Source organism: Prionailurus viverrinus, chromosome D3 (assembly GCF_022837055.1).
Source record: "Prionailurus viverrinus isolate Anna chromosome D3, UM_Priviv_1.0, whole genome shotgun sequence".
Taxonomy (NCBI): domain Eukaryota; kingdom Metazoa; phylum Chordata; class Mammalia; order Carnivora; family Felidae; genus Prionailurus; species Prionailurus viverrinus.
Window position 1 is genome coordinate 68045178 of NC_062572.1, and position 26541 is coordinate 68071718.

General features: G+C 50.1%; 1 protein-coding gene across 2 annotated transcripts in view; it reads right to left on the reverse strand.

Annotated features, from left to right (window-relative positions):
• LOXHD1 (lipoxygenase homology PLAT domains 1) overlaps nucleotides 1–26541 on the reverse strand; it is a 165224-nt gene that overhangs the window by 12311 nt on the left and 126372 nt on the right. Inside the window, exons 29-38 of one of the 2 annotated variants that reach the window (XM_047827881.1) lie at nucleotides 26261–26415; nucleotides 22160–22369; nucleotides 21918–22053; nucleotides 19809–20017; nucleotides 18766–18951; nucleotides 15839–15966; nucleotides 9461–9578; nucleotides 8565–8739; nucleotides 6764–6949; nucleotides 1262–1432 (exon numbers count right to left, since the gene is read on the reverse strand). In XM_047827881.1, the coding sequence (XP_047683837.1) occupies nucleotides 1262–1432; nucleotides 6764–6949; nucleotides 8565–8739; nucleotides 9461–9578; nucleotides 15839–15966; nucleotides 18766–18951; nucleotides 19809–20017; nucleotides 21918–22053; nucleotides 22160–22369; nucleotides 26261–26415 (1674 nt within the window). The remainder of the gene's footprint in view (nucleotides 1–1261; nucleotides 1433–6763; nucleotides 6950–8564; nucleotides 8740–9460; nucleotides 9579–15838; nucleotides 15967–18765; nucleotides 18952–19808; nucleotides 20018–21917; nucleotides 22054–22159; nucleotides 22370–26260; nucleotides 26416–26541) is intronic. The other variant, XM_047827882.1, reaches the window with a different exon arrangement.

Genomic DNA, 26541 nt, shown 5'->3' on the forward strand with positions numbered 1-26541 from the left:
AGGTCACAAAGTGGTATGTGCCACTCACAGCATCTACAATGAAACTGGGCACCCAGTAACTCCTCAGCTGAGTGTGGTTTACAGAAGCTGGGAGTCCACACTCTGAATTAGGGCAGGCATCCTTGTGCAGTAAGCCTGACAAGGGGGTGCTTGGCCCCTCCTTTGGGTGCTCCCTGGGACACGGGGCTCACTACCTCTGAGAGCCGCTAATCTCATCGTTGGGTAGTTTGGATGGTGTGGCCAACATGGGGGGGGCTTTCTACCAGAGATCCGTGCTTCCTTTCCTTTCCCCCCACCCCCAGGGGCTGTCCACCTGGGCACTACATTTCCCTGCATCTAGATGGAGTCAAGTGATTAGTTCTCACCAATAGAAAGTCAATCAATTCGTTAAGAAGGTAGGGGAGTATGCCTACTCCACACTCTTCTCCCTTTTCCAAGAATGTTGAAAATGGCAGAGACACAGATCAAAAGAGCTTGGGTCCCCCAATCACAGCGTGGAAGGTCTCCTGCCAACAACCACACTGTATGGTTTATCACATGAGTGAGAAATACATTTTGGTTTGTTAAGCCATTGATTTGAGGGTTCACCCCTTACTGCAGTTAGTGTTCCCTTAAAAACTAAGGTTAAAAAATCCTTTCCTTACAACGGGCTCTGCCTTTGATAAGGTTTCTTTGAATCTGTTGGACCCAGACGCCGGCATCTGTATTAAAGAAACAACTCCCTAGTCCTGGATGGCCAGCCACTTTAGGGATCAATTTAAACTCTTTCCCTTTAAATATCACCTGAGGAAGGATCAAAGAAAGTGGCCGATGGGGATGCTGGCTCCCCCTGCAAATTCTGTTTCCAGAAGTCTTGATCTGTCAGCTGTGGCCACAGGTACCAATTGTATGGAGCCCATGATATAAAAACAACCCAGAGAAGGCTTCCCACCAAAGTGCCCAGCCTGGCCCTCGGGACAGGGTAAGCTTGTCCCCAGTGTTTTTCCTGCTACCTAATTAATCCCCATGATTGGGGCCAAGATTTGGTAGCAGTGTCCTGGCTGTTCCAAGTTCACCGAGTAACACTTAGGGTGTTTATTTATGTACCTTCCCAAGACTCTTTCCTTCACTGCACGTCTGATTCCCCTCCAGCTATAAGGGTCTCTCCTTCAGACTTACCAACACCATTCCCATCCCGTCCTGAGCTACCTCGCATTTAACTCTGAAGCTTCAGCCCAGGAATCACACCTGGGTGCCCACCCCCACCCACCCCGCCACGTACTGGTCTCCTCCAGCTCATCACGGATCTCGTTGTTGGCACAGGCAAAGTCACGGAGCGTCTGCCTGTCACCCTCACTCCTGGAGAGCCAGCAGTCACATTGGAAGCGGAAGGTCTCATCACGCGAGTTGTCCTTCACGTCGATGTAGCTCACGTGCCAGCCAGGAAAGATCCCTGGGGAAGAGACGTGATGGGGATTGGGAGCCGAATGCGCTTTCACCTTTCTGCTACCCCCAGCCCACTGGCCGTGTGGCCCCGCACAAGTTCTCTGTCTTCTCTGGGCCTTGGTTTCCTTGTTAACGAAATGAGGAGGTGGGTTAGACGATCTCTGAGGGCTCCTCTAGCCCCAAGCATATAATTCTCTTCGCAAAATCCTTAACCTGGGGTTCATGGGCCCTTGGAAGATTTGCATATAGGCATGAAGCAGTCTAAGGGTCCTGAGAAATTGTGCTATACATAATTCCACATTCACCAAGGAGAGGGCTCATGGCCTTCGTCAGATTCACAGTGGGGTCACTGACTTCCTGGGAGTTCACACAGCTGAAGGATGAATCCTATTCTTCCTGACACCAGTATCCACCTAGTTCATGCCCATTATCCTTTCAGAATCACTGCAGGCATCACTTCCTCTGGGGAGCCTTCCCTGGTGTCCCCTGATTGCTCAGGAGGCCTGTATCTGATGTCCTCCTTGCTCCTACAGCACCCTGCACCTGCCTTGGCCACATCCTGACCACCCTGTGTCATCACTGTTTACATGTGTCTCCTCTCCTGACCACAAGCTTCTGGGGACAGGGACCTGGTCTTGTTTTTGTTTCCCTAATGACTTGCATATCGACTGGCAGGTAGTACCTGCTCAGTGGATGCTGAATGTGTATGTTAGGACTTTGAGGACCTTGGCTGTTCGGCAGTTACAGAATGAATAAGAAGCTGCTATTTCGTCAGGGTATATGTGAAACTTGAAAGGTCTTGGCCTAATATTGAACATACAGCTACTTCTGTGCTAACTGGCAGGGCGTCCTTCAAAAGTGCTCCCCCCAAATCACAGCCATCAAGTATAAGTCCGTGTGCATTTGCTGTGGCAGCTGCGTATTATTTGTACCATGCACCAGTTCAGTTACTCTCCACCCTTCCAAGTCCCTGAGCACTCTGAGAGCCAAAGCACCTGCCACCAGTGGGGGGAAATCCAGTGGTGTGACAGGTTATGGTGATGATCCGTGCTGCTCATCGTATGTTCACAAGGCAACCTCACAAGGAAGGCTTGTATATGCTCTACTCTAATGTCTGGCCCTCTAAGGTCACCAGGGGGTGTGGGGACCACCCCAATGTCCGCACCAAAAAGCCATTCTCTAGGACTGGACACTGCCCACAGCAACATCTGCTGACAGCAACATCTGTAGATCCAAAAGCATTAAGGTCTTACAAGCACAAAGACACAGAAAGATGGACACACACTTCAGTCACGGGACTTCTGGGGTGGGTGACAGATGTGGCGGCTCTGGGCAGGGCATGCATATTGGCAGTCCTAGGATACTTCAATTCTGGGTTTAAAAAGTACTTCATATATTTTTTTAAATGTGAATCTCAACTGAAGTGGGAAACAATGAGTGCTAAAACAATTATGCTAAAATTTAAAACACTTCTGTTGAGTTAAAAGAGCGGTGAGTTACTTTATCAATAAACTTTTTAAAAAATCTCAATAATCGTTTTACTTTTCTACACTAGGGCCAGTTCCGCCCATGAGGTTATAAATTGGTTGCTTTCTGAGACGATTCCTGATAATATCATGAAACTAATTAAACTGCTTAATAATCCCCAATGTGTTCAGTCTGGAAATGATGTCCATAAGACCTGCTGGAGGGGTTCTTACAGGGTTCCAGAGTGGAACAGAGAAAGGGCGAGGCAAGTAAAAAGGAAGGCAGAGAATGAGAAACCAAAATGTTGGTCCTTTTGGAAGGTGTGTGTGTGAGAAAGAGAGAGAGAGAGAGAGAGAGGCTGATTCTACTATCCAGGCCTTACCCAAATCACCTACAGTAGAATCTCTGGAGTAGGACCGAGGTATCAATAGCCTTTAAAGCTGCCCAGTGATTTCAATGTGTACCCAAGGCTGAGAACTAGCACCTGCACTGCAATCACCTGGAAGGCTTGTGGAAATAGATTACTGAGCCCCGCCCCTCTCCCAGAGATTCCGATTGACTGGGTTTGTGGTGAGGTCCAAGAATTTCCATCTCTAACTAGTTCCCCGGTCATGCTGATGCTGCTGGTCCCAGAGCCACACCTTGAGAATCACTGGCTTAATGCCATCTCTTCTGACTCCGGGATGATGGTCTTTCTATCATATCACATCATGACAAAATGACCAGTGGGAGTCAATGGGAATTATAAGTGTGTGAGTGTGTGTGTATGCATGAGTGTTGGTGGAGAGGGATGGCATTAATTGGAGAGGTGGGTCATCATGAGATCATTTCTGTTGCTGGAACACACTATTCATCTTGCCTTACACCCCAGGTAGGTTTCACTCCTGAATTTCATCTCCTGGATTCCAAGCAAGGTGGTGACAGAGGAAAGCCGTGGGCTGAAGGGAAGGGTGGATTCTGGGCTGGCTTTAACTCTATCCATGGACAACCAGAGAAGGAATCTTCCTGGCCCATGTTGCCCTGGTGCTTGGTGGCAGGTTGCTTCCCACCCCACTGCACCTCCCTTCACCTTGTCCTCTGAAAGCATGGCATTGCCTCACCCATCCCAAATTCTTTTCTCAAGTTAGAATTCTATGAAAATAAACAAACTGTTCCTTTCATGGTAAATACCACGGTAAAAACTCTAACTCCTTTAAGATGAAGCACACTTCACCCTCAGCTCTTTTTTTCATTGCTGATTTAGTTGTCTTGTTTTGAAAATATTGGATGTGATTGACAGGGATCCTACCACAACTAGCTCCACGAAGAACTTATCAAACATGTAGCTGGGAACAGGTAGTTCTGGGAAGGCTGATATCACATGGTTGGCTTTCACTAGTGAAGACAAACCCACAGTTACAGCTTGGCTAACTGTGTGGCCAGCACTAGCCTGAGAGTGGAGACCCTGGGGATCCACAGCGAGTCATCTGAAACCTATTATGAGCGAGTCTGTTTCTTAAACAGTCTCCTCTTGTAAACTTATATTTTATTTATTTTTTTTTACAAAAGCATTCTAGCTAGTAAGTGGATAAGAAAGGACAATTAGAAAATCACCATTCGTAATCCTAATTGATCATTACTGGATGAACCCATTAGATGAAGAGTTACGGGACTGACGGTGGGGGGCGGTGGTTGGGGTAACCAGGCTGATAGTCCCTGCACCCACTATTGGATGGGAGAATCAGGAAGAGTAGAGCTGCTGTGGTGTAATGTGAAATACACGATTCCCATTGTAAAGAAGTCCTGATATCACCTATAAAGTATTCTTGCCAAAGAAAGTTGAACCTGAATCCAGGCAAGCCTTTAGAGCTGACTTCCAGATTATATGAAATATGGGGAATAAAGAGGAAGTGACGCCATGAAGAAGTAGACAGGCAGGTCCAGAATAGAGACATGCTACAGATCATTGGGCCCACTTCCTTCGACAAGCCAATAGCATGAAAAAAAATAAAGGGAGTCAGCATGCTCTGCATTAACAGATACTAAGGGGAAGTCACAGATAAATGCAGTGTGTGTGGACCTTATTTTCATCCAGATTCAAGCAAAATCAAAATACAAAGACATTTTTTCATATTAAGGAAATTTGCATACGGAGTGGAAATTGGACGACACAAGGAAGTCACGCTTAAGTGTAGTGGCACTGGATTTCATTTAGAAATGTGCATTTTTGGGGCGCCTGAGTGGCTTGGTTGGTTGGTGGCTGATTTCAGCTCAGGTCATGAACTCACGGCTTGTGGGTTCGAGCCCCGCGTCGGGCTCCATGCTGGCGGCTTGGAGCCTGGGGCCTGCTTCGCATTCTGTGTCTCCCTCTATGCCCCTCCCCTGCTCATGCTCTGTCTCTTTCTGAGTCTTGGAGATGGAAAAACGTTAAAAAAATAGAAGTGTCCATTTTTAAAAGGGAAACATAGCAACCAAAAGGAACACAAGAAAGAAAAAGAAAAAGTGAAAAGAGGAAAGCAAGTATGACAAGTCATAACTGTTGAATCTACATGATGGGTATGTGGAAATTGATTATACTATTTCCCTCACTTTTGTGCAGGCTTAAATCTTTTCATTAAAAATTTTCTGGATAAACAGAAAAGATGGAAAGGTAGAATCAAGGAAAGAGATAACTGCCATACTATTAAGTTAACTAAATGTTTGTAACTTATATGGTATCTGTTCAGGGATCCACAACTTTTTTTGGTGGAAGGCTCTCAAATGAAATATTTTTGTCCTCATAAATTGCTATGCAAGGGAAGCATAATGTAGCTTGAATATTTTTAAACTAAATATGAAAAAATGTGGCATAGAGAGAGCGCTTAAGGACATATTTAGCTGTCTTGGCTTATATTAACATTTAAGCTTCCATCTATGGAGGAGAAAGTTACTATAAAGAGGAAGCTAGGCACAGAACCTGGACTTCCCTGTACCTCTCCTGACCCTAGTATCCCAACCACTTGGGTTCAGTGAGGATACAGACATCTTCCTTTCCCTGCTTTCAGATCCAAATTCTGGTTGGACGCGAGGAGGCCCACTTCTCTGCTTTCAAAGGAATGAGGATAATATTGGTGCCTCTGGGTTTCTTTAAGCCCAGGAGCCATTATAGGAAGAAGGCAATCAGATAGTCTTGAGTTACCAAGAGAGGAACCAAGCTTTTTGAAGAGTCTGGCATGTAATAAACCACAGTAAGCAGCAGCCAACAATACAGTAGGACCTGTATGCAGCTGTCCGTGGTGCTGAGGGGCCTCCTTTTTCTTCCAGGGTTTTGACTGTGAGGAAATACGAAATAATTGGCAGTCAAGTTTTGGCATAAAAGAAAAATGCACCAAGAAAAATGAGCAAGTCTAGATATGTGCACAGTCAGTGCTGGGGAAAAGGTGGGGAAGCTGGTATTAGAGGACCTAATCATGGTCCTGAGATTCATGGCCAGGACTCAATTTTTGAAGTATTAGGCATGGGGAAAACTCTGTTTCCAGAGAAATGTGGTTTTCCTGTGACTGAGGCATGAACAAACCAGAAATGGATCTGAGAGAGTGAAACATGGCTATAAATAAATTCCATTAAAACTATATTAAGTCCCTACTATAGTCCAGGCAATGTGATAGGCATTAGGGGAAGAGCAATGAACAAGAAAATGGTGTTAGGAACGAAGCTTGATTTCTAAAATTTGCCCAGAAACATAGGACATTTTCTAACTGATGCAAGTGTAAAAATGGTGACAATCAACAGTTTTTAGTTGCCTGTCACCCTGCAGTAAAAGGTCAACATGCAGCCAGGGGGACGGGAAAGGGCTCAGGTGGAGAGCTGGGGCCTGCCATCCCCACCACCTCTGACCTTGAGCAGGAGTTACCTTTGTTGTCATGCCAGACCCTCAGCTTGCAGAGGTGGCCCAGGCTCAGCATGTCAGAGAAGTTGAACGTGTCCGTGTTGTTCCGTTCAAACTTGTTCCAATTGGCTGACTGCTTCAGGGCCAGGGTCCCACTGTCCCCATTCTCCCCAAAGATGATGATGAACACATTGGCATCGGTGCCTGCTCCTGGGGTGCAAAGACAGAGGCTCTAGGTGCTAGCCTTTCCAACGCACAGCCCACTTACTCTCCAGGTCTCCATCCTGGCTTCCTCGGAAGCACCAGCGGTGCGGATGGGAAGTTTAATGTTGACGAGGCCACGGGTGAGGTTGGAAAGGGCTGGTTCGTTTCCTGGGACCCTTGGGTCTCCAATTCTATCCTTCGTCCTATCTCTGTACCTTGTAGATGCTGTTGAGCTAACTGGAGTCCTGGTTAGCAAGTATGAGTGGTTTTAGTGCAAGAACTCATTTATTTCTGGGGGAAATGCACCCATACTTAAAAGGTATGCCATGAAGACTGGCTTTGTGGTTTAGAAATACAGACTCCTTCCTGCACAATGTGGGTTCAGAGGGAAATAGGAAAGTTCCTTGCTCCCCAGATCTACGCTTGGTTGACAGTCTACACTAGAGCTTCATAGCATCTGCTTAAGCCAAATAGAGGTATTGACCCTAGTTAAAAAAAAAAAGAGATGCTTCTGGAAGAGGTGGCTCCATGAAAGTTTCCTGACACACACCCCCTATGGTTATTAAGGAACTTATCAACTATTTTCTGAGAACACATCATGAGGAGATGGAGGGTACAAAACATGTGGACACTTGGAACTTCCACCAAAAGGAGTGAAGGTTCCACTGTCAAGAGCAAGGAGGAAGGGAGGTGCCAACAGATTTACCAGCTATACTAACCCATCACTTGTGCCTGAGATCCTACCAGGAGAGCCTAATTTCTTTGGCTAAATGCTTCTCTGTTGAACATGTAAGCTATTAGGACCAAACAGGCTCATCCCTCACTAGTCATTTATAATCAGTGTGAATGAGTTTGCCATATTCCTCGCAACAGCTCCTGGAGAGCAGGTTTGATATAGAGAAGGGTAGGCGGGAGACACTGCCTCCATAAGAGCGTGTTCCCTCTCAGCTTCAGGCCTTTGCAAACACTAGTATTTTTGCTCGTAAGACCCTTCATCTGGTGTTCCATCTGCCTCAGTGGCTTCTCTGTATTTCTGGACTAGACTTTGGCATTGCCTCTGGGAGGCCCTCCATGACCCTTGCCCTTTATCCCCAACTGGGTAAGACACCCTCTTGTGAGTTCCCCAGCTCCTATGCAGACCTTGGGCAGAGCTTCATGTCACGGCTGTGCTAGAATGTCAGATTCATAAGGGCCCAGGGTCATATTCCATCCTAAGACCCAAGGCCTAAAGCCGGCACACAGAAGATTGCTGCCAAGCACACAGATGTGGGAAGGAACCCAAGGGCCTCTGAGATGCACAGCATCTGCGTGAGGGGCATGGGACAGCAGTAGGAAGACAGAGGGCCTCTGAGTTAAGCTCCTGCATAGCTTTCGAAAGTTCTGACCACACTGCCTCATCATGTTCTCCCAGACTGCCTTGGGTGATGGGGGACAGAGCCAATTCAGTAACTGGGAGAACTACTTTGTTCAGACAGACAGTGACATATGGTGGAAAGGACTTGTGTTGACTAACATTTGGGAGGTCATCCAAAGAAAAGTGCCCTGGCCTGGGCCCGAGTTTGAGGAAGGGCAAGGGTAGTGGGATGTGGGACTGGGAGACGGGAGGGCCCCACCGACTCACCCAGGATGTCACTGGTCTTAACTGAGACAGTGTAGGAGGTCCACTCCATCATCTCCTCCCCATCGATGACAGCGCACATTTCACACACCAGGGTCTTCTTGCCTTTCCGCTGGGACAGCCAGTCTCCATAGTAGAACATGGTCAGGTCTCCAGTATTCATGTTCTTCAGTAGGATCTGGGTGAGGGAGCCAGTGTGGGAACACCTGCCCTCACTTCCATCAGCTGCCCACCTGCTAATGCATCCCCCTTGACTGAACCCCAAAGACCCACGACTCCAGACCTCAGATGAGTTCTTTTGACCTAGACTCTCCAAACAAAGACCCTGCTCTGTATGACTTGCACAGGGTCTGAAGCCCCTACTGTGACCACCTTAGTTTGGAAATTTGGAAATGGAGAATTAATCCAAACGTGTTTCTGAGAGGTACCTATCACTGTGCACAAGGAACGTTTGCAGAGCGAATGACAGAAGAACGGACGAACAAAACCACTGTCAGCCATAAACACCTGAAGTCTGCCAGACTGTCCTTGGTGTGGGCACCATATTGTTGGTTCAAGGAAAATCTGTTAATGGCAGAACAGGGACGTAGGAGCCTGAGGGGACTCAAAACAGATAGCTTTTGGTGGATGGGAGAGGAGAGGACTGAGTGGGGGAGAGCAGAGCCCAAGATGGAAAAAGAGGCAGCTACCTAATGTGCGATCACAGGGGCAACCGAAAGCTTCCTGCCTTCCTGCCTGAAGTGCCCACCATTAAAGCTTCTGCTGCCCCAGTTCCTGCTGGGAGCCTGGCTCGTGTAATAACCCTCTAAAGTGACATCTGCACTTTAACCAGGTCCACTGACAACACAGAAGAGCAGGAAGAAGGGCTGGGCAGAAAGGGTGGAGGGAAGACATTTTACCCTCTCCAGGAACCACTCAGGCCGGCTGCCCAGGCCATCAATTCGGATCCGCATCTTAGTGAATGGAGCGATGTCCAGGATCTCCATGATGAAGGTATCATTCTGCTCCCGCTCAAATCTAGGGAAGAGAGGAGGGGCATAAAGTGGGGACCTAGCTACCACGAGGGGCTGGGCAGGGGTGAGGAGGGTACAGGAGGCCCTTACTCAGCTCCTATCTCAGCTCCCAGTGACTCCCCAATAGCCTGTCTCTTACACCCCAGATGTGTTCCTGAAAGCCTGGATTAAGTGAGTTTGGCTGACAGCAATGGCCCTGCATCAAGAACTACCAGCTCTGGTTCCTAATCTTATTCTTCTAGCCACCTAGAGCAGTCCAAGCTTCTTTCTGGGACTTGGTTTCCTTATCTGTAGTCTGGGGGAAATGACACGGACCCTGCAATCTCACAAAACTGTCAGGAGGACCGAGTGAATGTGAAGTCAGTTTAAAATGTAAAAGGAATTCTATACCTGCAAAGCTTTAAATGATATTCTATGAGTGACAGGGTTGCCATGAATGGTGGGGCAGGTTATCCACTGCTCAGCTCTAGATGATATATTTCTATACACAATCCGCAAAACTAAAAGTAGTGGCCTTAGATTGGGTAATAACTATTAAAAGGCAGGCAAACAGAAGGTACATTGCGTTTGTTGCTATTACTGTTTTTCTGGTGAATGACCTCATCATCTGTGAGATGCTCTATCTTGATAATCTTACTCCTCTTCCCACAGTGCTGCATGTATAATGCAACCTTCCATACTGACTGATTGCTTGACTGCTGACTGATTCCAGATGCTGCTGTTGATAAGCCCCTGGGGTAACGCAAGTGGCACTGAAGACATGATGCTGCATGGCAATTATGCTTCCTTGTATACAAGAAGTATTTTTAAAAACAGAGGCCACCGCCAGTGTGGCTGGGACTGAAAACCAAGAACTACTCCTTGCCTTAAAGGCAGTGGTGGGGCAGAGGCCTAATCCTTTTTGATAACATACTCATGTGCACTTTATGATTATTAGAAGTGAAAACATTCTCCAAAAGTCTGCCCTAAATCCCTCCTGCTCTAATTTAAGCCCTGTCTGTCCTTCTGGTCTGCAGAAGCTAGGAGGAGGTGCTCACTAGTTCCCTCGTCAGGCTCATGTCACATACTAGAAATTCCCTCAAATAATCTTTCAACTAGTTGACTCCTCACCAAGCGTATAATTTTGCAGATCAAAGGAATTTAGAATTCTTGGCTTTACGCTTCTCGTTAATTACCACCCTTTGAATTTAGCCAAGAATCCCTATTTTATGGAGATTTTATGGTGGGGCAGGTATAAGGAAAAAGGGACAAAGAAATAAGTTTTTCTTCTGGAAGACTCCAGAGTGGATGACTCTGCCCTTTCACCTTTATTATGGACTAGACCCCAGTTACATCCGGATGGACCTCCTTCTCGCAGGGAGAAAGGCCCGCAACCAAAGTGAGAGCCCCTCCGTGACCCTTCATCCCTCCGTGACTCACCAACCACATCTTTCCTGCTGTCCCAGGGCCCCTCAGGACACCTCAGCTGACACTCAGAGGGGCTCACACATTGAGGGGCACCTTTGGAGAGGCAGTCAGCCTCTGACCCAGGTCCCCCTTGTTTCTGGCGCAGGAGGACAGGGCCGCCCCAGTGGCCCAGAATGTACCCTGCTCATCTGCTCCAAGGAGCCTCTACTCAGCAGCTAAAGAGGCGGAGTTCGGGGACTGCAACCTTGGCCTCCCCTCAATCCCTTCCTATTCTGGTTTCCTTCTGTTCCCTACCCCATTGCAAGGGCCGTCCATCTTGGGAAAGGGCCTGGCACCCAGCCACTCACTGGTGTCTGTGACTTAGAACAGCCGGAGAGCTAACCAGGACCAGAGCTTTTGTCTAGAAAAGCAATTAGTTAATGGAAGAATTTGAGACACTGCTAAGAAGCTAGGGAAGGTGTGTGGGTAGGGGGCCTGGGGAGGGACTGGCTGGAAGACAGGGAAGAAGGGTGTGGGGTCCAAAACCAGCCTTGCTGGGGGCAGCTGCTTAGGCAGGCTGCCTTTGTGCATCTCAAGAGACGTGGCCGGGGCTCCCAGGAACTGCCAGGGTCAAGCCTCAGCCGCAGCTTCACGCTAGACCAAGTTGCTTCCAGGCTGGGCTCTCCACACCAATAGGGTTAGGGTTAGGGTTAGTTCATGCCCCTGTCACCTCCAGTGATGGGCCCTGCATCAGCCTGGGGCAGCTCTTTCTCTCTCTGGATGGCGGTCACCAACTCCTGATATGTTCTGTTTACACTGAGTTGGGCCTCCCCTCACTGGCCCCAGCTCTGCCCACCTGAGCTCATTGTTTCATTGGCAACAGCTCGGCCACACCTGGTGCCTCAACTTCCCTCCCCGGTCCCTTGCAACAGGCCATCTGGCCTCTCTTCTCCAGGCCTCCGTCAATAGAATACTAGGCAGCAGTGAAGACGAGCAAATACATCACAGCCACACTCAGCAGCTCAGAGAAATCTGAAAAGCCTAACGTTGAGGAAAGAAATAACACATAAAATGCCTGCAGCCTGATTCACTTCCGTAACCCAGAGATCCAGACGAAATGGAAGCTGATTGTTTAGGGAGGCATGCACAGGGTAGGGGTAAAATGTGGAAAGAAAGCAAAAAAGTACCTTCAAAACCAACATAACGGTTACCTCTAGGGATGGGGGGAGGGGGTAGCGTGACCTGGACGTGTTCAATTCCTTGCCTAGGGAGTGGCTGCATAGGTTTTGTTCTGTAAGTATTTACGATTTAGGTACAAATGTATGTTATATATGCCACATTTGTTATGCATATGTGAACGGATGACTGGATACAGATAAATACAACTATATTCTCTGATCAATCTGTGCCAAAGTGGCATGAAGTCATTAAAGTATACAGGTCATCGAAGGAGATGTATCCCCACCCATATATGTTTCAAAATAAAATTCTTTTGGGAATTAAATGTCCCTGGAAATTTTGACTATTCCTTACATGACAGGGTTTTCAGATCCATGCTCTGTGGGTCATGGCCCTTGTGGTAGGCTGACAAATACCCAAGGGCGGTCCTTAACGCAGTCCCGAGTGTCTTCGTAAGAGGGAGGCAAAGAGAGATTTGACACATCCGCAGAGGAGGAGATGATGTGAAGATGGGGAGGGAGAGACTGGACAGATGCTGGCCTTGAAGACTGAAGAGATGCGGCCACAAGCCAAAGAAGTCTGGCAGTTTCCAGAAGCTGAAAGAGGCAAGGAAAGGATTCTCCCCCGGAGGCCTTGAAGGGGGTGAAGCTGGGCTTGATTTCTGCCAAATGACACTGATTTCAGACTCCTGGTCTCAGGAAACGTAAGAGAATATGTTCCTGTTGTTTTAAGCCACTAGATTTGCAGTAAATTTTTGTCACAAGCCCAAGAGGCATGGAAGGAGCACTTTGGGGCCTAAAGGGGGGCAGACGATCTGCACAGGGGGAGCTCCAAGGAGCGGCGAGTAGCAGGACGACTGCCTTGGTGGTGGTGTCAGTGTCCACGGGTGCTCACGTGCCTGGGGGGGTAAAAGGCAAAGCCAACAGCCCCTGGCCCCTCAGATCCCTCCTCAGGACCACTGAGATAAAAGTGAACACGGCACACGCCCCCATGAGACAGAAGGTGGCAACAGGGAGCTGCACCCACCTGCCTGCATCCATGTTGCGTGAGTATGATTGCAGAGGTTTGAGTGCAGACCAAAGCCAAAGAAACCTCAAACAGATTTTAAATATTTATCATTCTCAAATGCCAGAATCAGGCTGAGTACCTGTTCAAATCTGCCAATGCCCTCTTAAATTGTGACCTCCAAGTTGAAGGTGATGTGTCCGGAGGGGTCACCCAGCGGCGGGCCTGGGACTTTCCAACTGCCTGACCTGGGTGCTCTCGAAGGCAGCCTGCATTCCTCTTCTGTCCCCTGAGACTTGTCTCCAAGCCCAACTGAGAGAAGGACTCAGCCTCACCAATGACTCCTCTGCCCCTGAAGTCCCCAAAGATGGGCTCTTTCCATTCTCAGAGTTTTAATGCTAACCAGGCAGTGTGAGTTCCAAATGATAAAGATATGGAAGGAAGACTCGAAACTTACAAGCTTATCACCACCCTGGCCATGGTCACTGGTCAAATAGTTCCTAACTGCCTCCTGAAGTGGCAGCTAGAACCCTAGCATTCCCTTGAGCTCAGCTCCTCCTCTTCTTTGCACTGAGGGCTAGTGAAAGCCATGGGGCCATTCTGTTGGTCAGACCCAACAGAACTCTGAATTCCCTTTGTTTCCAGACCAAGGAATCTCCCAGGACATGAGTTCTCTACTAGACCTAGGAATGATTCCTTACAGGCACTTACTTCCCTAAAAAAAAACCTCACATACCTTTGTCTAAAAATAGCACCTATGCCCACTGGACATCAATTGACTCCAATTCCACCATTAGGGACTCATTCCTTAGTTTTCACATTACCTTTTGAGGATGACCCCTCTTTTGGATGCCACATTAATTCACCAGCATCTCAGTGTGAATTAGTTTACCACAACAGCCTCCCCCAAAGTGGCAAGATAAGAAGTTGGGGCTTCAGCTGGGGAGTGGGGTGAGTGCATGGCTATCAACTTTGGCCTCTGGGTATAACAGCATTGACAACAGGGCAATTGCAGCAGGCAAACCCACATAAGCCCTTCTCTGTGTATGTGTGCATGTTTCTCCCTCCTATCTGGTTGCACACCATTACTTGGAGGAAGCATCTCCTTGCAGCACATGTCACAAGCACAAATGAGTCTTACTGTCCAAGTCCCTGAGTCAAGATGTGGACACCCAGAACAAGGCATGGGTCAAACAGAGCCACTTGCAAATGAGATAAAGTTTAATTTGAGCTTGCAAACCAGCGATGGCTCTCATCACAAACAGCAGGTCTTTATTCAGAAAAACAAAATCCTTTAAGTAACAAGGTGCCTCAAATCATTTATGATATGGCTATACTTATAATGTGGCTTTTGAGCAACACTTTTGGAGTTTAAGTACTACCAGAAAGGTGTCTATCTCTCCGTCTGAAAAATAAGGTGGGACAGTGACATGGGATGATTAATTAAAAAAAACAGCAACCATAGGACTTTGAGGTTGGGATGGAAGTAAGGGTCAGAGTATAGAAGTGAGGACTGAAAGAGCATGAACATCCAAACAGACAGCATGTAAGATAGCAGATCTCTGGCCCACAGCTCTGTGGCAACCATCCCAGGCAGCCAGACCACTGCCTACGGTGGTCGAGACTTGTCCAGGACTGCCTGCTTGGGCTCTGGGTCTCCCCCCTCTCCCCTCTGCTGCTCAACACATCAGAGGCCAGGGATGGCTTGGCGGACAACAGCTGAACACAGAAAACCATCCCAAACCCAGGACTGAGTCAGGGATTCGATAAAAGGTGCAGACAGTAAGGGCTATGGGAGGTCCACTATCATCATCCTTACCACTCACTTAAGAGGCAATAGAACCTAATGCTTAAGACTAGGGACGGGTGCAGTTCCCAGTGCCACAGTGTACCGGCCATGTGGCCTTCGACAGTGTGACTTCACCTTGTTGTGCCTCAGTGTCCTCACCTATAAAACAGGGATGATGATAATGGTCCTCATAGAATTGTAGGGAGGGCAAGGTGTGCCAATACATTCAAAGGCTTAGAAAAACTCATGGCACACAATAAGGCCACAACAGTGTTCGTGCTCTTGCTATGGTTCCCTCAGGTATTAAGCCTTGTGAACTTGGGGATCTTCTTTTCCTGGTTGTACTCCGTCTCCAGTGTCTAAGACAGTGCCTGATGGATACTAGGGGTTCAATCATTTTTTACTATTTAAAAAATTCTTTTAGCTTTTTATTTTGCAATCATTTTAGATGTGTAGGAAGGTTGCAAAAATAGAACTGAGTTTCTGTGTTCTCTTCACTCAGCTTTCCCCTAATCTTAAATCTTACATCACCACCATCCAGTGAATGAAAGCAGGAGATTCACAGGATACAGTGCTATCAACTAATAAATATATAGGCTTTACAATAAACATTTCTAAGTGATGGATGAATGGAAGGCAGGAGGGCAGGAAGGCAGGAAGGGACGAATGGATGGACTGTGGGGCTGAGGTGATCAAAGAAGACTTCCTGGAGGAGGTAGATTTGAGCTGGCCCCTGGAAGAGAAAGGTCCTGAGACAGATGAGAATGGATGAAGGGCATTCTGGGAGGGAGGAATCACATGGAAGTCCCTAAGGCATGAGGGGAGAGTGAGGGAGGCAGGGTAGGACTGGAGGCTGGGGGATTGGATGCGTGCAGCAGCAAGAGGCAGAGGCCACCTCTGGATACCTGGCCTTCTTTTTGTCCAGCTGCACTTCCTCTGTGCTGCCATTGATGCCATAGAGGGTCATAAAGATGTTGGAGTCTGTGCCACCGCCAACCACATCACCCGTCCACACTGTCATCTCATAGAGCACCTGCAGGGAGAGGGATGCGGAACCTGACCCTGGGCTTCACCCACCAACCCCACCGGCTTGCCTCATTCTCTCCAGGGCAGAGCAAGCTGCCAGCTCTATGGCTCTGAAAAGAATCCTGCCCCTGATCAATCGCTATCACCTGGAGAACAAGAGTCAGGCCTTGTTACTCTATGTCCTCAGCTGTGTCCAGTTTGGTGCTAGAGAGGAGTTCAGTTTCTGACAGAGGACATGTGTGCACAGAAGCATGACTGAAAGCCCCAGCATTCACCGATCTCTTTGTCAATCAAATCCCAGCTCAAGCCCATGCAGTTGAGCAGCACGTGATGGCGGGACAGCGGCTTCTGGAGCTACCCAGCGTGCCATCTGCATCCCCAGTCTGCCACCTGCCAGCTGTTGAACTTGGGCAGACACTCCAGCCTGGCCAGCCTCTGCTTCCTCCACTGAGAAAAAGGGATAAACATTTCGCAGAACTGTGAGAGCCGCAGACAGGTAAACCTGGGCCCGTGTCCAGCCTTCCGTGTGCTATGGGCCCGGAAGCAGCAATTCCGGGTCCATCCCTGCTTCCTGTGCGGCCAGCGCACATCCTGAGCCTTCATGAGCCGTTACTGTTGAAGGAGCTCTGGCTCCATTCACTTGGGAGGTAGGACAACCACCGATTCCACGATTTGCTCAAGTTGGGATTTTGCCCTTTTGCCTGAGGTTTGCTCCAGAGAGAATGTATTCCTTTTGCGTGTGCTCACTGGAGGGGGAGGGAGCAGCCTTCTCTTTCCTAGATGCTGCCCTCGCTGGGCTCTTCCTCCAAGAAGCAGCTTTGTGGCAAGGGTGGCCACCTTCACCGCCTCTCTGGCGTCCTCTGGTCCTGGCTTCTTACTCCATTCCCTCTTGCCAGGTGCCCAAGGACCAGCATAAGCTCGGGAGAAGTTTGCACACATGGCCAGGGAAGTGCCGGGCCGACCTGTCTCCTCTGAACACGTCTGGCCCTTCCCTTCCCCTTGTGGCTGCCACACGGCAATATCACCTGTGTAGGTGCCTGGTCCCCACTACCCAGACGCCCTCCAACTCAGAGCCCAAGTTATTTGTCACAGTGATAATGCCCCTGACATTGTGCCTGTTGAGTGCTGGGTGCTTTGCATGCAGTAACTAGAATCTTTACCATGATGCTCTAAGGTCAGAAGTGGCATTTGCAGGCCTGGCCCAGAGGACAAGTTTAGCACTTGTTTGCTGAGGACATGATTGAAGAGCCTCTTGCGTTACCAGGAAAATCCTCTCAGACCTTAACAGGGGCATCGTGGTGGCAGGCGGAGCTATTGGGAATGAAGGCAGGAGCCTGGCACTTTTTGCTTTTAGTCAGACAGGCATGAAAAATAGATCAAAATGAGTGCTTTGGCGACTGTATGGAGACTGGCCCCTTAAGGCTGGTCCCTCTGGACTCTTGTGTTCTCTGGGCCCACTTCTTTCTCCTTTACACGCACACATCTCTTTTTAGGTAAGAGGTTGTTTCCAGAAAGAGACACAGAAACAGGGCTTTTATCATTCTGGTCCAATATCTCCTGGGGAGATGGCCAGTCCAAAGAACCCTATGGTGCTTTGCAAAGTGATAAACCTGTGTTCTTTTGTCACATGAATAATAGGGCGTGGGTCTACATTTCCACAGACTAAAGGGCTCAGGGGGAGACGCGGCTGCACTGAGTGGGGTGTGCATGTGTGTGCCAGGAGGGGGGGCAGCACACACACACAGACACACTCACACCCACGCGCATGCTGGGAACTGGGTCAGGATGGAGGTCCCTGGATGAACTGTGTGCTCACCCACACCATCCGTCTGGCCACAGATGGAGATGTCTGGGGAAGGGAGGGGAGGATATCTGTGCTGTAGAAGGTTCTGCTTTCTGGCTCTCAACCAGGCGAGGGGCAGGCATCCACCCTCCTGCCTGTCCAGGTTTTCAAAGCCCCAAACTCAGCCCTTCCTTCTGTTTCCATATAGAAATAAGCAGGGCACCCTCAGGTCTAGGGTGATTTCTTTTTATCTTTGTGGGACACCTTCTGACCTAAATCTAGTAGCTCGTTGGTTTGGATTTGGGAACAGAGATGAGGGCTGGAGCTTCCTGTTGATGCCACAGCTTTTTGGGGAGAAGGAGAAGCCTGTACGGGCACGTGAACCGAGCCCTCTGAGCCACCAACGGGCCACGTATCCTTGGGCACCAGCACTCAGGCACCCCGACTCTTGCCCAGCACCAACTTGTGAGTTTACACAACTTGTTCCAGTCATTTGGCCACTTAGAGGTGGGGCCTGGACAGGAGCTCAGAGCTCCTGCCTTCCAGCCTTTTCCACTTAAAGAGGGTCCCGTGCAAGCAGCTCTAACTGCACTGCAAGATCCCGAAGTGCACAGCATCCCAAATGCTATCTTTTCCCACCCCTGCCTTTGGGGGTTGAGGGAGCCTTCAGAAAAAAATGACTCCGCACATCTATGCAGAGCTTGCGAAGTTCTTCGTGGACTATTCATGATCTCATTCATGCTCATCGAGGTCTCACGTGGAACAAGATGGGAAGTGTTACTTCCATGTACTGTATGAGAAGACCAAGGCCCAGAGAGGCCAGACGTCTTGCCCAAGGTAACCCAGCAGCAGACCCAAAGAGACCTGAGCAAAGCGAATGTGGCTAGTATACCAGGCTGCAGCCCCTGCCGGTGCCCCAGCACGAGTCTCCTTCTTCCTTCACTTCTGTCTCCCCTTCTGCTCTCCGACCCCAACATGCACTGCCCTTGCCACGCAATATGTACACGCAGGTCCCCCTTATACCTTCACCCCAATGTTCACCACCATGGCATCCAGGAGGTCGAAGACACGGGAGGTGACACCATCGCCTCGGTCCTTGGCAAGCCAGCAGTTGCACCGCAATGTGTACTTGGTGCCCTGCGTGGGCACGGCCAAACACAGCTCCTCCACCAGCCAGCAGCTCTCCGGGGAGGCCCCGTCATGGCCCAGCTGGGAGGGGACAGGCCAGGGCCATGAGGGTCTGGGAAGGAAGCCCTCACCACTCAGCATCCCCTTCCCCATTCTGCACCCTCCTTCCTCGGTGCTTCCTCCCAATGTGCTCTGCACGCACTGACCCAGGTCTTTCCCACGAAGGTGAAGAATTTGCAGATAAAATAAAGGCCCCTCATCAGATGATTTTGAGTTAATCCAAGATTATTCTGGGTGAGCCTGACCTAGTCAGGCAAGCCCTTTAGAAAAGGGTCCTGATGTCAGAGATGGGAGAAGTTAGAGAGATCTGAAGCAGAAGAGATTGTGTCTTATTGGCCTTGAAAAAATAAACTGCCATGTTTTGGAGAAGGTCACGTGGCAGGGACACACACGGCCTCTGGGAACTGGCGGCCTCGGTCCTACAGCTGCCAGGAGTGGATTCCGCCAATGACCTTGGAAGAGGACCCTGAGCCTCAGACGAGACCACGGCCCCAGCAGCAACTTGATTCAAGCCCAATGAGATGTTGGAAAGAGGCCCAGCTAACTCGCATGTGGACTCCTGGCCTGGGAAACGGGGAAATAATACATCTGCGTGTTCTTCTGCTAAGTTCACGGGAATTTGTTACCCGGTAATAGAAAACTAATACATCAGGCTTCCCCACTGGGTGGGTGGAAAAAGACCTGGCTGGGTGGTGACTCATTCCAGGTCACCTAGCCAGCTGATGGCAGAGGCCAGGGGACCTTCCCCGACTACCTGCTCTGAGGTGGAGCTCCAGGTTGGTTGCTCGGCCTGCCCTCCATACTCCCTCCCACTACGTACTGGTTGGCTCCTTCCTTCCCTCGGTGTGGGCACCATCCCAGGACCCCGGGACCAGCACCTCTATTTTCTTGATGATGCCCACATCCAAGCCAGCAACATAGAACTCCTCCACAGAGCCACAGCTGAAGCCCTTCTTCCCCCGGGGGAAGTCCAGCCAGATGCGGTTACTGCGTTCATCATCCTCCCCGATGAGGAGGACAAAGGCCCGGCTGTCGGTGGCTGCGTCCTTGTGTTTCCCGGTGGTGACTGACACGTAGTATGGAATCACTGCAAGAGATCAGGGGGCCCAGCCTCAAAATGGGCCAGGTGGACTCGGGGTGGGCTCACAGATTTGGAAATGACTTTTGGAGAGCAAAGTGCACCAGAGCTTTCTAGACTGGTGAATTATCTATGATGAGGTCTACTCTCCAGGGGATGAGAGATCGGTATCTCCCACGCAAAGATCATCCTAAAAGAGCATCCTTGACACTTCTGGAAAGCCCCATTGACCAATTATCTCAGTTGTGCCCAGCACTCCCTTGTGAAGTAGGGTAAGAAAATAACCTTTCACCAGGTACAGGGGTTAGATGCCTGAAAAGCTTACCTCAGTCAGCAAAAATAAGGTTGTTAAAAACAAGGCCTCACAGAAAGTAGGAATTTGGGGAAGAAAAATAAAATAGCATTATATGTGTAGCATGGTAAATGAAAGTTCTAGAAGGCAGCCCCATTTCCAAAACAGACTAGATTAACCTGCAGGAAAACTTGCTCAGGTAGTGCAGCATAGAGTTCTAGTTGCCCAATGAGTACCCATTCTCCTTGCAGTTAGGGGTGGTCATAAAATGCAACCAGATATTATTGGGCGGGTTTCTGGGGGAACTTTCTGACTTAGCTGGGAGGAGCACCCTTTTACCCCTTATCCTTGCATTCATTCTGCTTGGAATGTGGGTGTGATGGCTGGAACTCCAGCAGTCATCTTGGAACCATGGGCAGTCTTTAGGAAGGAAGTCACTGACTTTATTGGAACTGCTGTGCCTGTCTCGTTGCCTATATGTGCACTTTTATGTGTGAAAAAAGGAAAATCCCTCATTTGTTTAAGCTACTATCTTGTCTATGTCACTTGCAGTTACTAACTGATACAAGTTGGAAACCCTTCTCTGGGAATATCTTGAGAGACAATGCTCTGGTATAGGTTAGAGGTTATATGGTTACAGGTTATGTAATTTGTATCTCTTTGAAAGTTTCCAAACTAGACCTTCTTGGCTGGAATTACCAGTACTGTTTTCTGCACCTGCCAGTGGCCTTATTTCACCTTTATAGGAGGATCCCCTTGGCCTTTCACAGTTTATCATAGTGCTTAATTCAGGAGAAATACTTCTTGTGGGTCCTGTCATTTATTCACATAGTGAGAGGGTAGAATAGAAAATGATTGACGCACTCTGGCCAGCCCCAGAGGCCCCTCCCTGCCCCCCGCCGCACACACACATTGTCTCCTGGGGAGGAATACAGTGGTTGTCATGCTCTATACTTAAGAGAGCTGAACAGATAGGCAGTGCCTTTAAATGTCCAATAGACAAACACAGAACTACTTTTTCTCAAAACTCTGGTTGGAACAATGAGCTTGTCAGGGCATTACAGCATCACTTTATGGAGGAGGGGAAAACTGAGGCCAAAAGAGTGACTGTCTAAGGTCACATATATTATTGTCTAAACCAGAAATGGAACTTAAATCCCCCTAAAGCCATCTTAGAAATTCTTCCTCTGTCTGACCACATCACACTGTGCCTTAAGTCTACACGGCTGAAGTCCTCTGTGTGATGCTCTCCTGACATGCAAAGTGTTCCGACTGCTGCTGTGTGGGTCTGGAGAGAACTGTCCCAGGCCCATGGGGCTGAATCTACATCCTGAGAGTCTGGGTGAGGGCAGAGTTCACGGTGATAGACTCCTGGTAGTGGGTCAGTGGATTAAGGGTATCATCACCCTGACTACTCTTAGCCTTCGTTTCTCCATCGGCAACAGGGCTGATGGCTGCCCCTGTTGGCTGTTGTGGGGATGGAAAACTCGGTGTGAATTACAAAGCGCTAGGTAGAAGTCACATGATGGTGGGGCTAATGCATGGCCTGTCCAAGAACATCTTGAACACACGTCCCGGTGCCTGCCGCCCCTCTGCTGAGCCCCCGGCTCGGCCTACCTGGGCCCTCCTGCACGTAGTCAGCCATGGGCCCTGTCACTGTGGCAATGTCGATGTCGTCCATCTTGGAGCTCAGGGCGATCTCCCAGAAGTCAGCCGGGCTGCTACAGTTGCTGCTTCGGTCCCCAGTGTACTCCTGCCCAGGAGCATGACCCAGTCCCCATTATGGCTCCGGCCCCTTCTGCCACAGTACGAGGTACGGCTGAGCCAAGTCCCCCCACCCCACACCGCCTTTCCCACACCTTCTCATAAAAGAGCCTCTCGAGCCTCCCGTCTTCCTTCTTTAGGGACAGCCAGCGCCCGCACAGGAACAGGAACTCGTCCTCATTGGTGTCATTCCAGATCTCCACCTTCTCCACATACCAGTCTGCGCACCACTTGGTGTTGTCGTGGCGGAGCTTGATCTTGTAGATGACACCCAGGTCAGCGGCCTCGATGATGAAGGTGTCGGCCTGCGGAGTCCAGGTGTGGGGACTCGGGTGGGGGTGTGCCCCACCTGCACCCACTCCAACCCCGACCATCCAGTACCTTCCATACCCCGCAGTTGTGGGGCTGAACAGACCTTCCTAGATGGAAACCCTCCAGGCCCAAGTCCCTACCACTGAGCGTTTGGTATTCTGAGGCCTCCCTCACTTCCACAGCTGCCCTGTTTTGCAGTCCTGTTCCTCCTGGGATAAGCCTTGTGGATGCTTGGAGGATGGAACGCAGGCAGGAGTGGGCCAGACGAGGGCGCTCAGCCTGGCCCTGGCACCTGGATGTCCTCGCTTATGTTGAGTATCAGCACGAGTTCAGGTGGGAGGCAGGAGGGAGTAACGGGGAGGGGCTCAAAACGCCCAGGGGGAAGCTGGGAGGCAGTCCGAGTTGCTGCTGGACCAGGCCCAGAAGAGAGGCAGAGCTGGGGGAGGTCAGGCTGAGGGCTCAGGGACAGCAGCTGTGGTGCAGGTGGTTTTATGTGGGGTGTGATGTAAGGCCCTCTGGGTCCGATTACCCCTTCCATAAAGTGTCCTTACACTCCTGGGCGCTTGGACTCTTTGGGGGTTGCTCAGTGAGATGTGGAGATCCAGGCCCTGAGTGAGGTATGGTCAAAAACACAGGCTGAATGTGGCTGGCAGGACTGTGAAGCAGGGCAGGAGAGGCCGGTGACCCTGAGCTACAGTGTTTTTCTTCCAGAAGGTGGAAGATGTGCTGAGTCACTGCTGAGTGCTGGGAACCCAGAGATAAATCCGATAGGCAGCGTCTGCCCCTCCTTGGGACCTCACGGCCCAGAGAGGGAGAGGGCCAGGTGGATAATCACAGCCCATGGGTGAGGAGCAGCCACCTGCCTGGGGGCTAGAGGCAGGGCTGGGAAGACTCTCCAGGAGGTGGCATTAAGCTAAGGGTGGGGGCCAGGCCTTTCTGGCACCACAGCAGGTGACTGCAGGCAGAGGAAACTGCAGGTGGGCAGTGCGCGGCTGACCCTGCAGGCTGCAGGGCTCTGCTACCTGGCTGAGATCACCGGAGCAAAAACAGGCACAGCCTATGACACAGCGATTCCACCTCTTTCCTTCTGTCCTCAGGAGGGGACAACTTTATGTGTGCACAAGGATGCTTATTGCAGGGTAATTTTTACAGTGGAAAACTGGGAGCCATCTGGTGTCCAGTGCTTGGGGAACGGCTAAATAACCATGGTGATATTGTGTGCAGAATGTCACATGTGTGGTGGTTCCGAAGAATGAGCCAGCTTCATCTACACTCGAATATCCTGACATAGGGAGGTTGCACGCCAAAGGCAGGCTGAAGAAGCATTCGTATAGGAATGATGTCATATATATATATATATATATACATATATATATATATATATATATATATATATATGGATTTTCTATGGGCACACGTACATGGATGCAGAGAAGATGCCCAGAAAGGTCTGGAAACAGGAGAGAGCGTGGGGTATTCTGCTGTGGACACTCCATACAGGCTGGCTGGTGGGCCATGAAAGGTTGTGAATCCTACAAAGGGCCCAGGCCAGATCTGGGGATCAGCGGAGGGCCCTTGGCCGGCTGAGTGACTGTCACCTTTGGCTAGGTGACATGAGGAGGTGCGGCAGGCAGCCAGGGTGGTTCAGGAAGCCAGGTAAGCTGAGAAAGGGCTAAGGAGCTGACAGGGCTGGTCTGGGAGCCGTGTGGAAGGGAGACTCTCCAAGACCTGGCTTTGGACTAGATGTGGGTGGGGGGATGCTGAGTGGGGGAGGGTGTCAAGGGGGACTTCTATATTCTGGAGGAGATAATTAGAGAAATGGAAGCTGCTAGATGCTCAGCAGTGAACTTAAAGTCACGTAAATCATCCGTGACTAAGCCAGAAGTAGCTCCAGTTCCCTTGATAGGACATCATAACTGGCGGGAAGGAAAGGGAAGAAGTGGTGTAGAACGGGACAAAGGTTTTCTCGTGACATAACAATTGCCTAGAGAGAAAAAAAATCTGACTCTGAATCCAGGTGGAATGGACTGCATCACCTTCATTTATAAGTTCATTCATTTATGAGTATGTATGGTGCCTCTTCTGTGCCCGGCTCCGTGGGTGTGGCCACAAACCAACATCTACCTGTCAGCTCTGCACATTGCTGTCTTACAGTGCAATCACCAGATGCTGGCTCCGGGCATCAGCGAAGGCAGCCGAAGGTGAGCTCCCCAATCCTCAGCACTGATGAAGAGCTAGGCACCTCAGAGTTTCTAACTCAGTGAACCTACTTTACGGTGGAAGAAACTGAGGCACAGAGATGCGAAGAAACTTGCCAAAGACCACAGGGCTAGTCAGTGTCAGAGCCAGGATGTGAACGTGGGTGATCTGGCCCCAGCCACAGGGCTGACTGCTGAATGGCACTGCCACATCCCACAACAGCATAGGTGACAGAGCTTGTCCCCAGTATAGAGTCCGGGACATCGCGTGAGCCACTTAAGTGTACCTCTCTGTATTCCATTTTTCCCCGAAATGGATAGGCCTCCTATTAGCTACCTTACCGGTGCAGCAAACCATTATATCTCGTGTGTGTGTGTGTGTGTGTGTGTGTGTGTGTGTGTGAAATTATTTCTCCCTGATACAAAGTGTTCTTACATCTCTTGTCCTGTTTTTCAGCCCAGGGGTCTAAGTAGCTATCATACTGCTACTCCCACTTCCAAAGCAGTAAACCAAAGCTAAAAGTCAATGGTTCCTATCCGGATGATGGAACAAATGGATGGGAGCACCAGGGCCTGACTTCCCCGGGACCTTGAGGCCAAGGCTGGACTCCTTCCAGATGGCGGGGCCCATGGGGTCACCAGATGGCCGCAGACCCGTTTAGACGACACCTGCTATCCCTGCTCCAGAGCTCATTTCCTCCTCACAAGCAGGAAACGTTTCAGTGCCAAGGATCATGCCTGGCTGAGAGTCAGGCTTAAACAGACCCCTACTAAACACCCACTGCTCAGTACAGGAAACCCCTGCACGTGCATAGCCAAAGGCAAGACCACAGATCGGGTTACCTTGCTCTGATCACCTTGCAGCTACAGCCTGGTCTGTGGGGAGTTCTGGCAGATTTAGGTGAATGGAGTGAAGGCAAAGAGGCTGAGGCTGTGTGAAGGGGGTAAGGCAGAAAGGGCCTGGGAGAGAGCAGAGCTACCATGGGGAGAGGAGGGAAGTCGAGGGGCTGAGAAGAGAAACTGGGACAGAGGTCTTCCTTTTCCTAAAACCCCAGCAGGTCAGAGCCCTCTGCCTAATAGAGCACTTTCTTGGCACTCCCATAGATAGTTCAGGTCAAAGCGGACCTTAGCTGGGGGAGCGGGGTACTTGTCTGCTCCTCTAATCCCTCCGTGGCTCCCATGGGCCTCAGTTCTGCCCAGAGCTCTGCACAACACAGCTCAGCTGATTCACATCGGGCTCCTCATTTTACAGATGGAGAAACCAAGTCCACACAGGTTCAACCAGATAAGGAGCTGACAGGAGAGGCAGGCCTCCAGCCCCCGCCACTCTGATGTTCACCCCCATGCTCATCATCCGCCCATAGTGAGCTGGATTTTCTGATGATGACCAGCATCCCCCCCCCCCCGCCCCGCCCCAGTACAGCCAACTCAAACAGGCTTCCCAGTTGCCCAAACCCTACCCTCTGGTCTACCCTCCACCCCAGATGCAGGGCCCAGGGCCCATGCACAGGCTCAGAGAGGGGACCAGCTGCTCTGCAGGGAGAAGTGCAAGGCCAACCGCCCACATGAGGGAGCTTGACACCCCACAAGGTTCACAGACAGCTTCAGGGACCAAGAGCTGGCCCCCAGACACCTGGACCCAGGAGGGGAAGGGAAGGGGGTAAAAACTCTGTGTGCCCTGCATACCGTTCCTTTCTCGAACTTGTTGGTGCGGTTCTCTGACTTGCCAAGGTACCGCTCCCCAGTGTCCCCCAGATCTCCATAGATGGTGATGTAGACTTTAGCGTCCGTCCCTGCCCCAGGAACATTTCCGGTAAAGATCTGCACCGAGTACAGCACAACTGGGCGTGCAGTCGGACAGACAGACAGACAAAGGGAAGAAAAGAATGGCATTGGCTTTAGGATTAAAGGAACTGTAAGCCCTCAAACCATCCACCCACCCAGCTGTCTGTGCTTCCAGCGGGGGA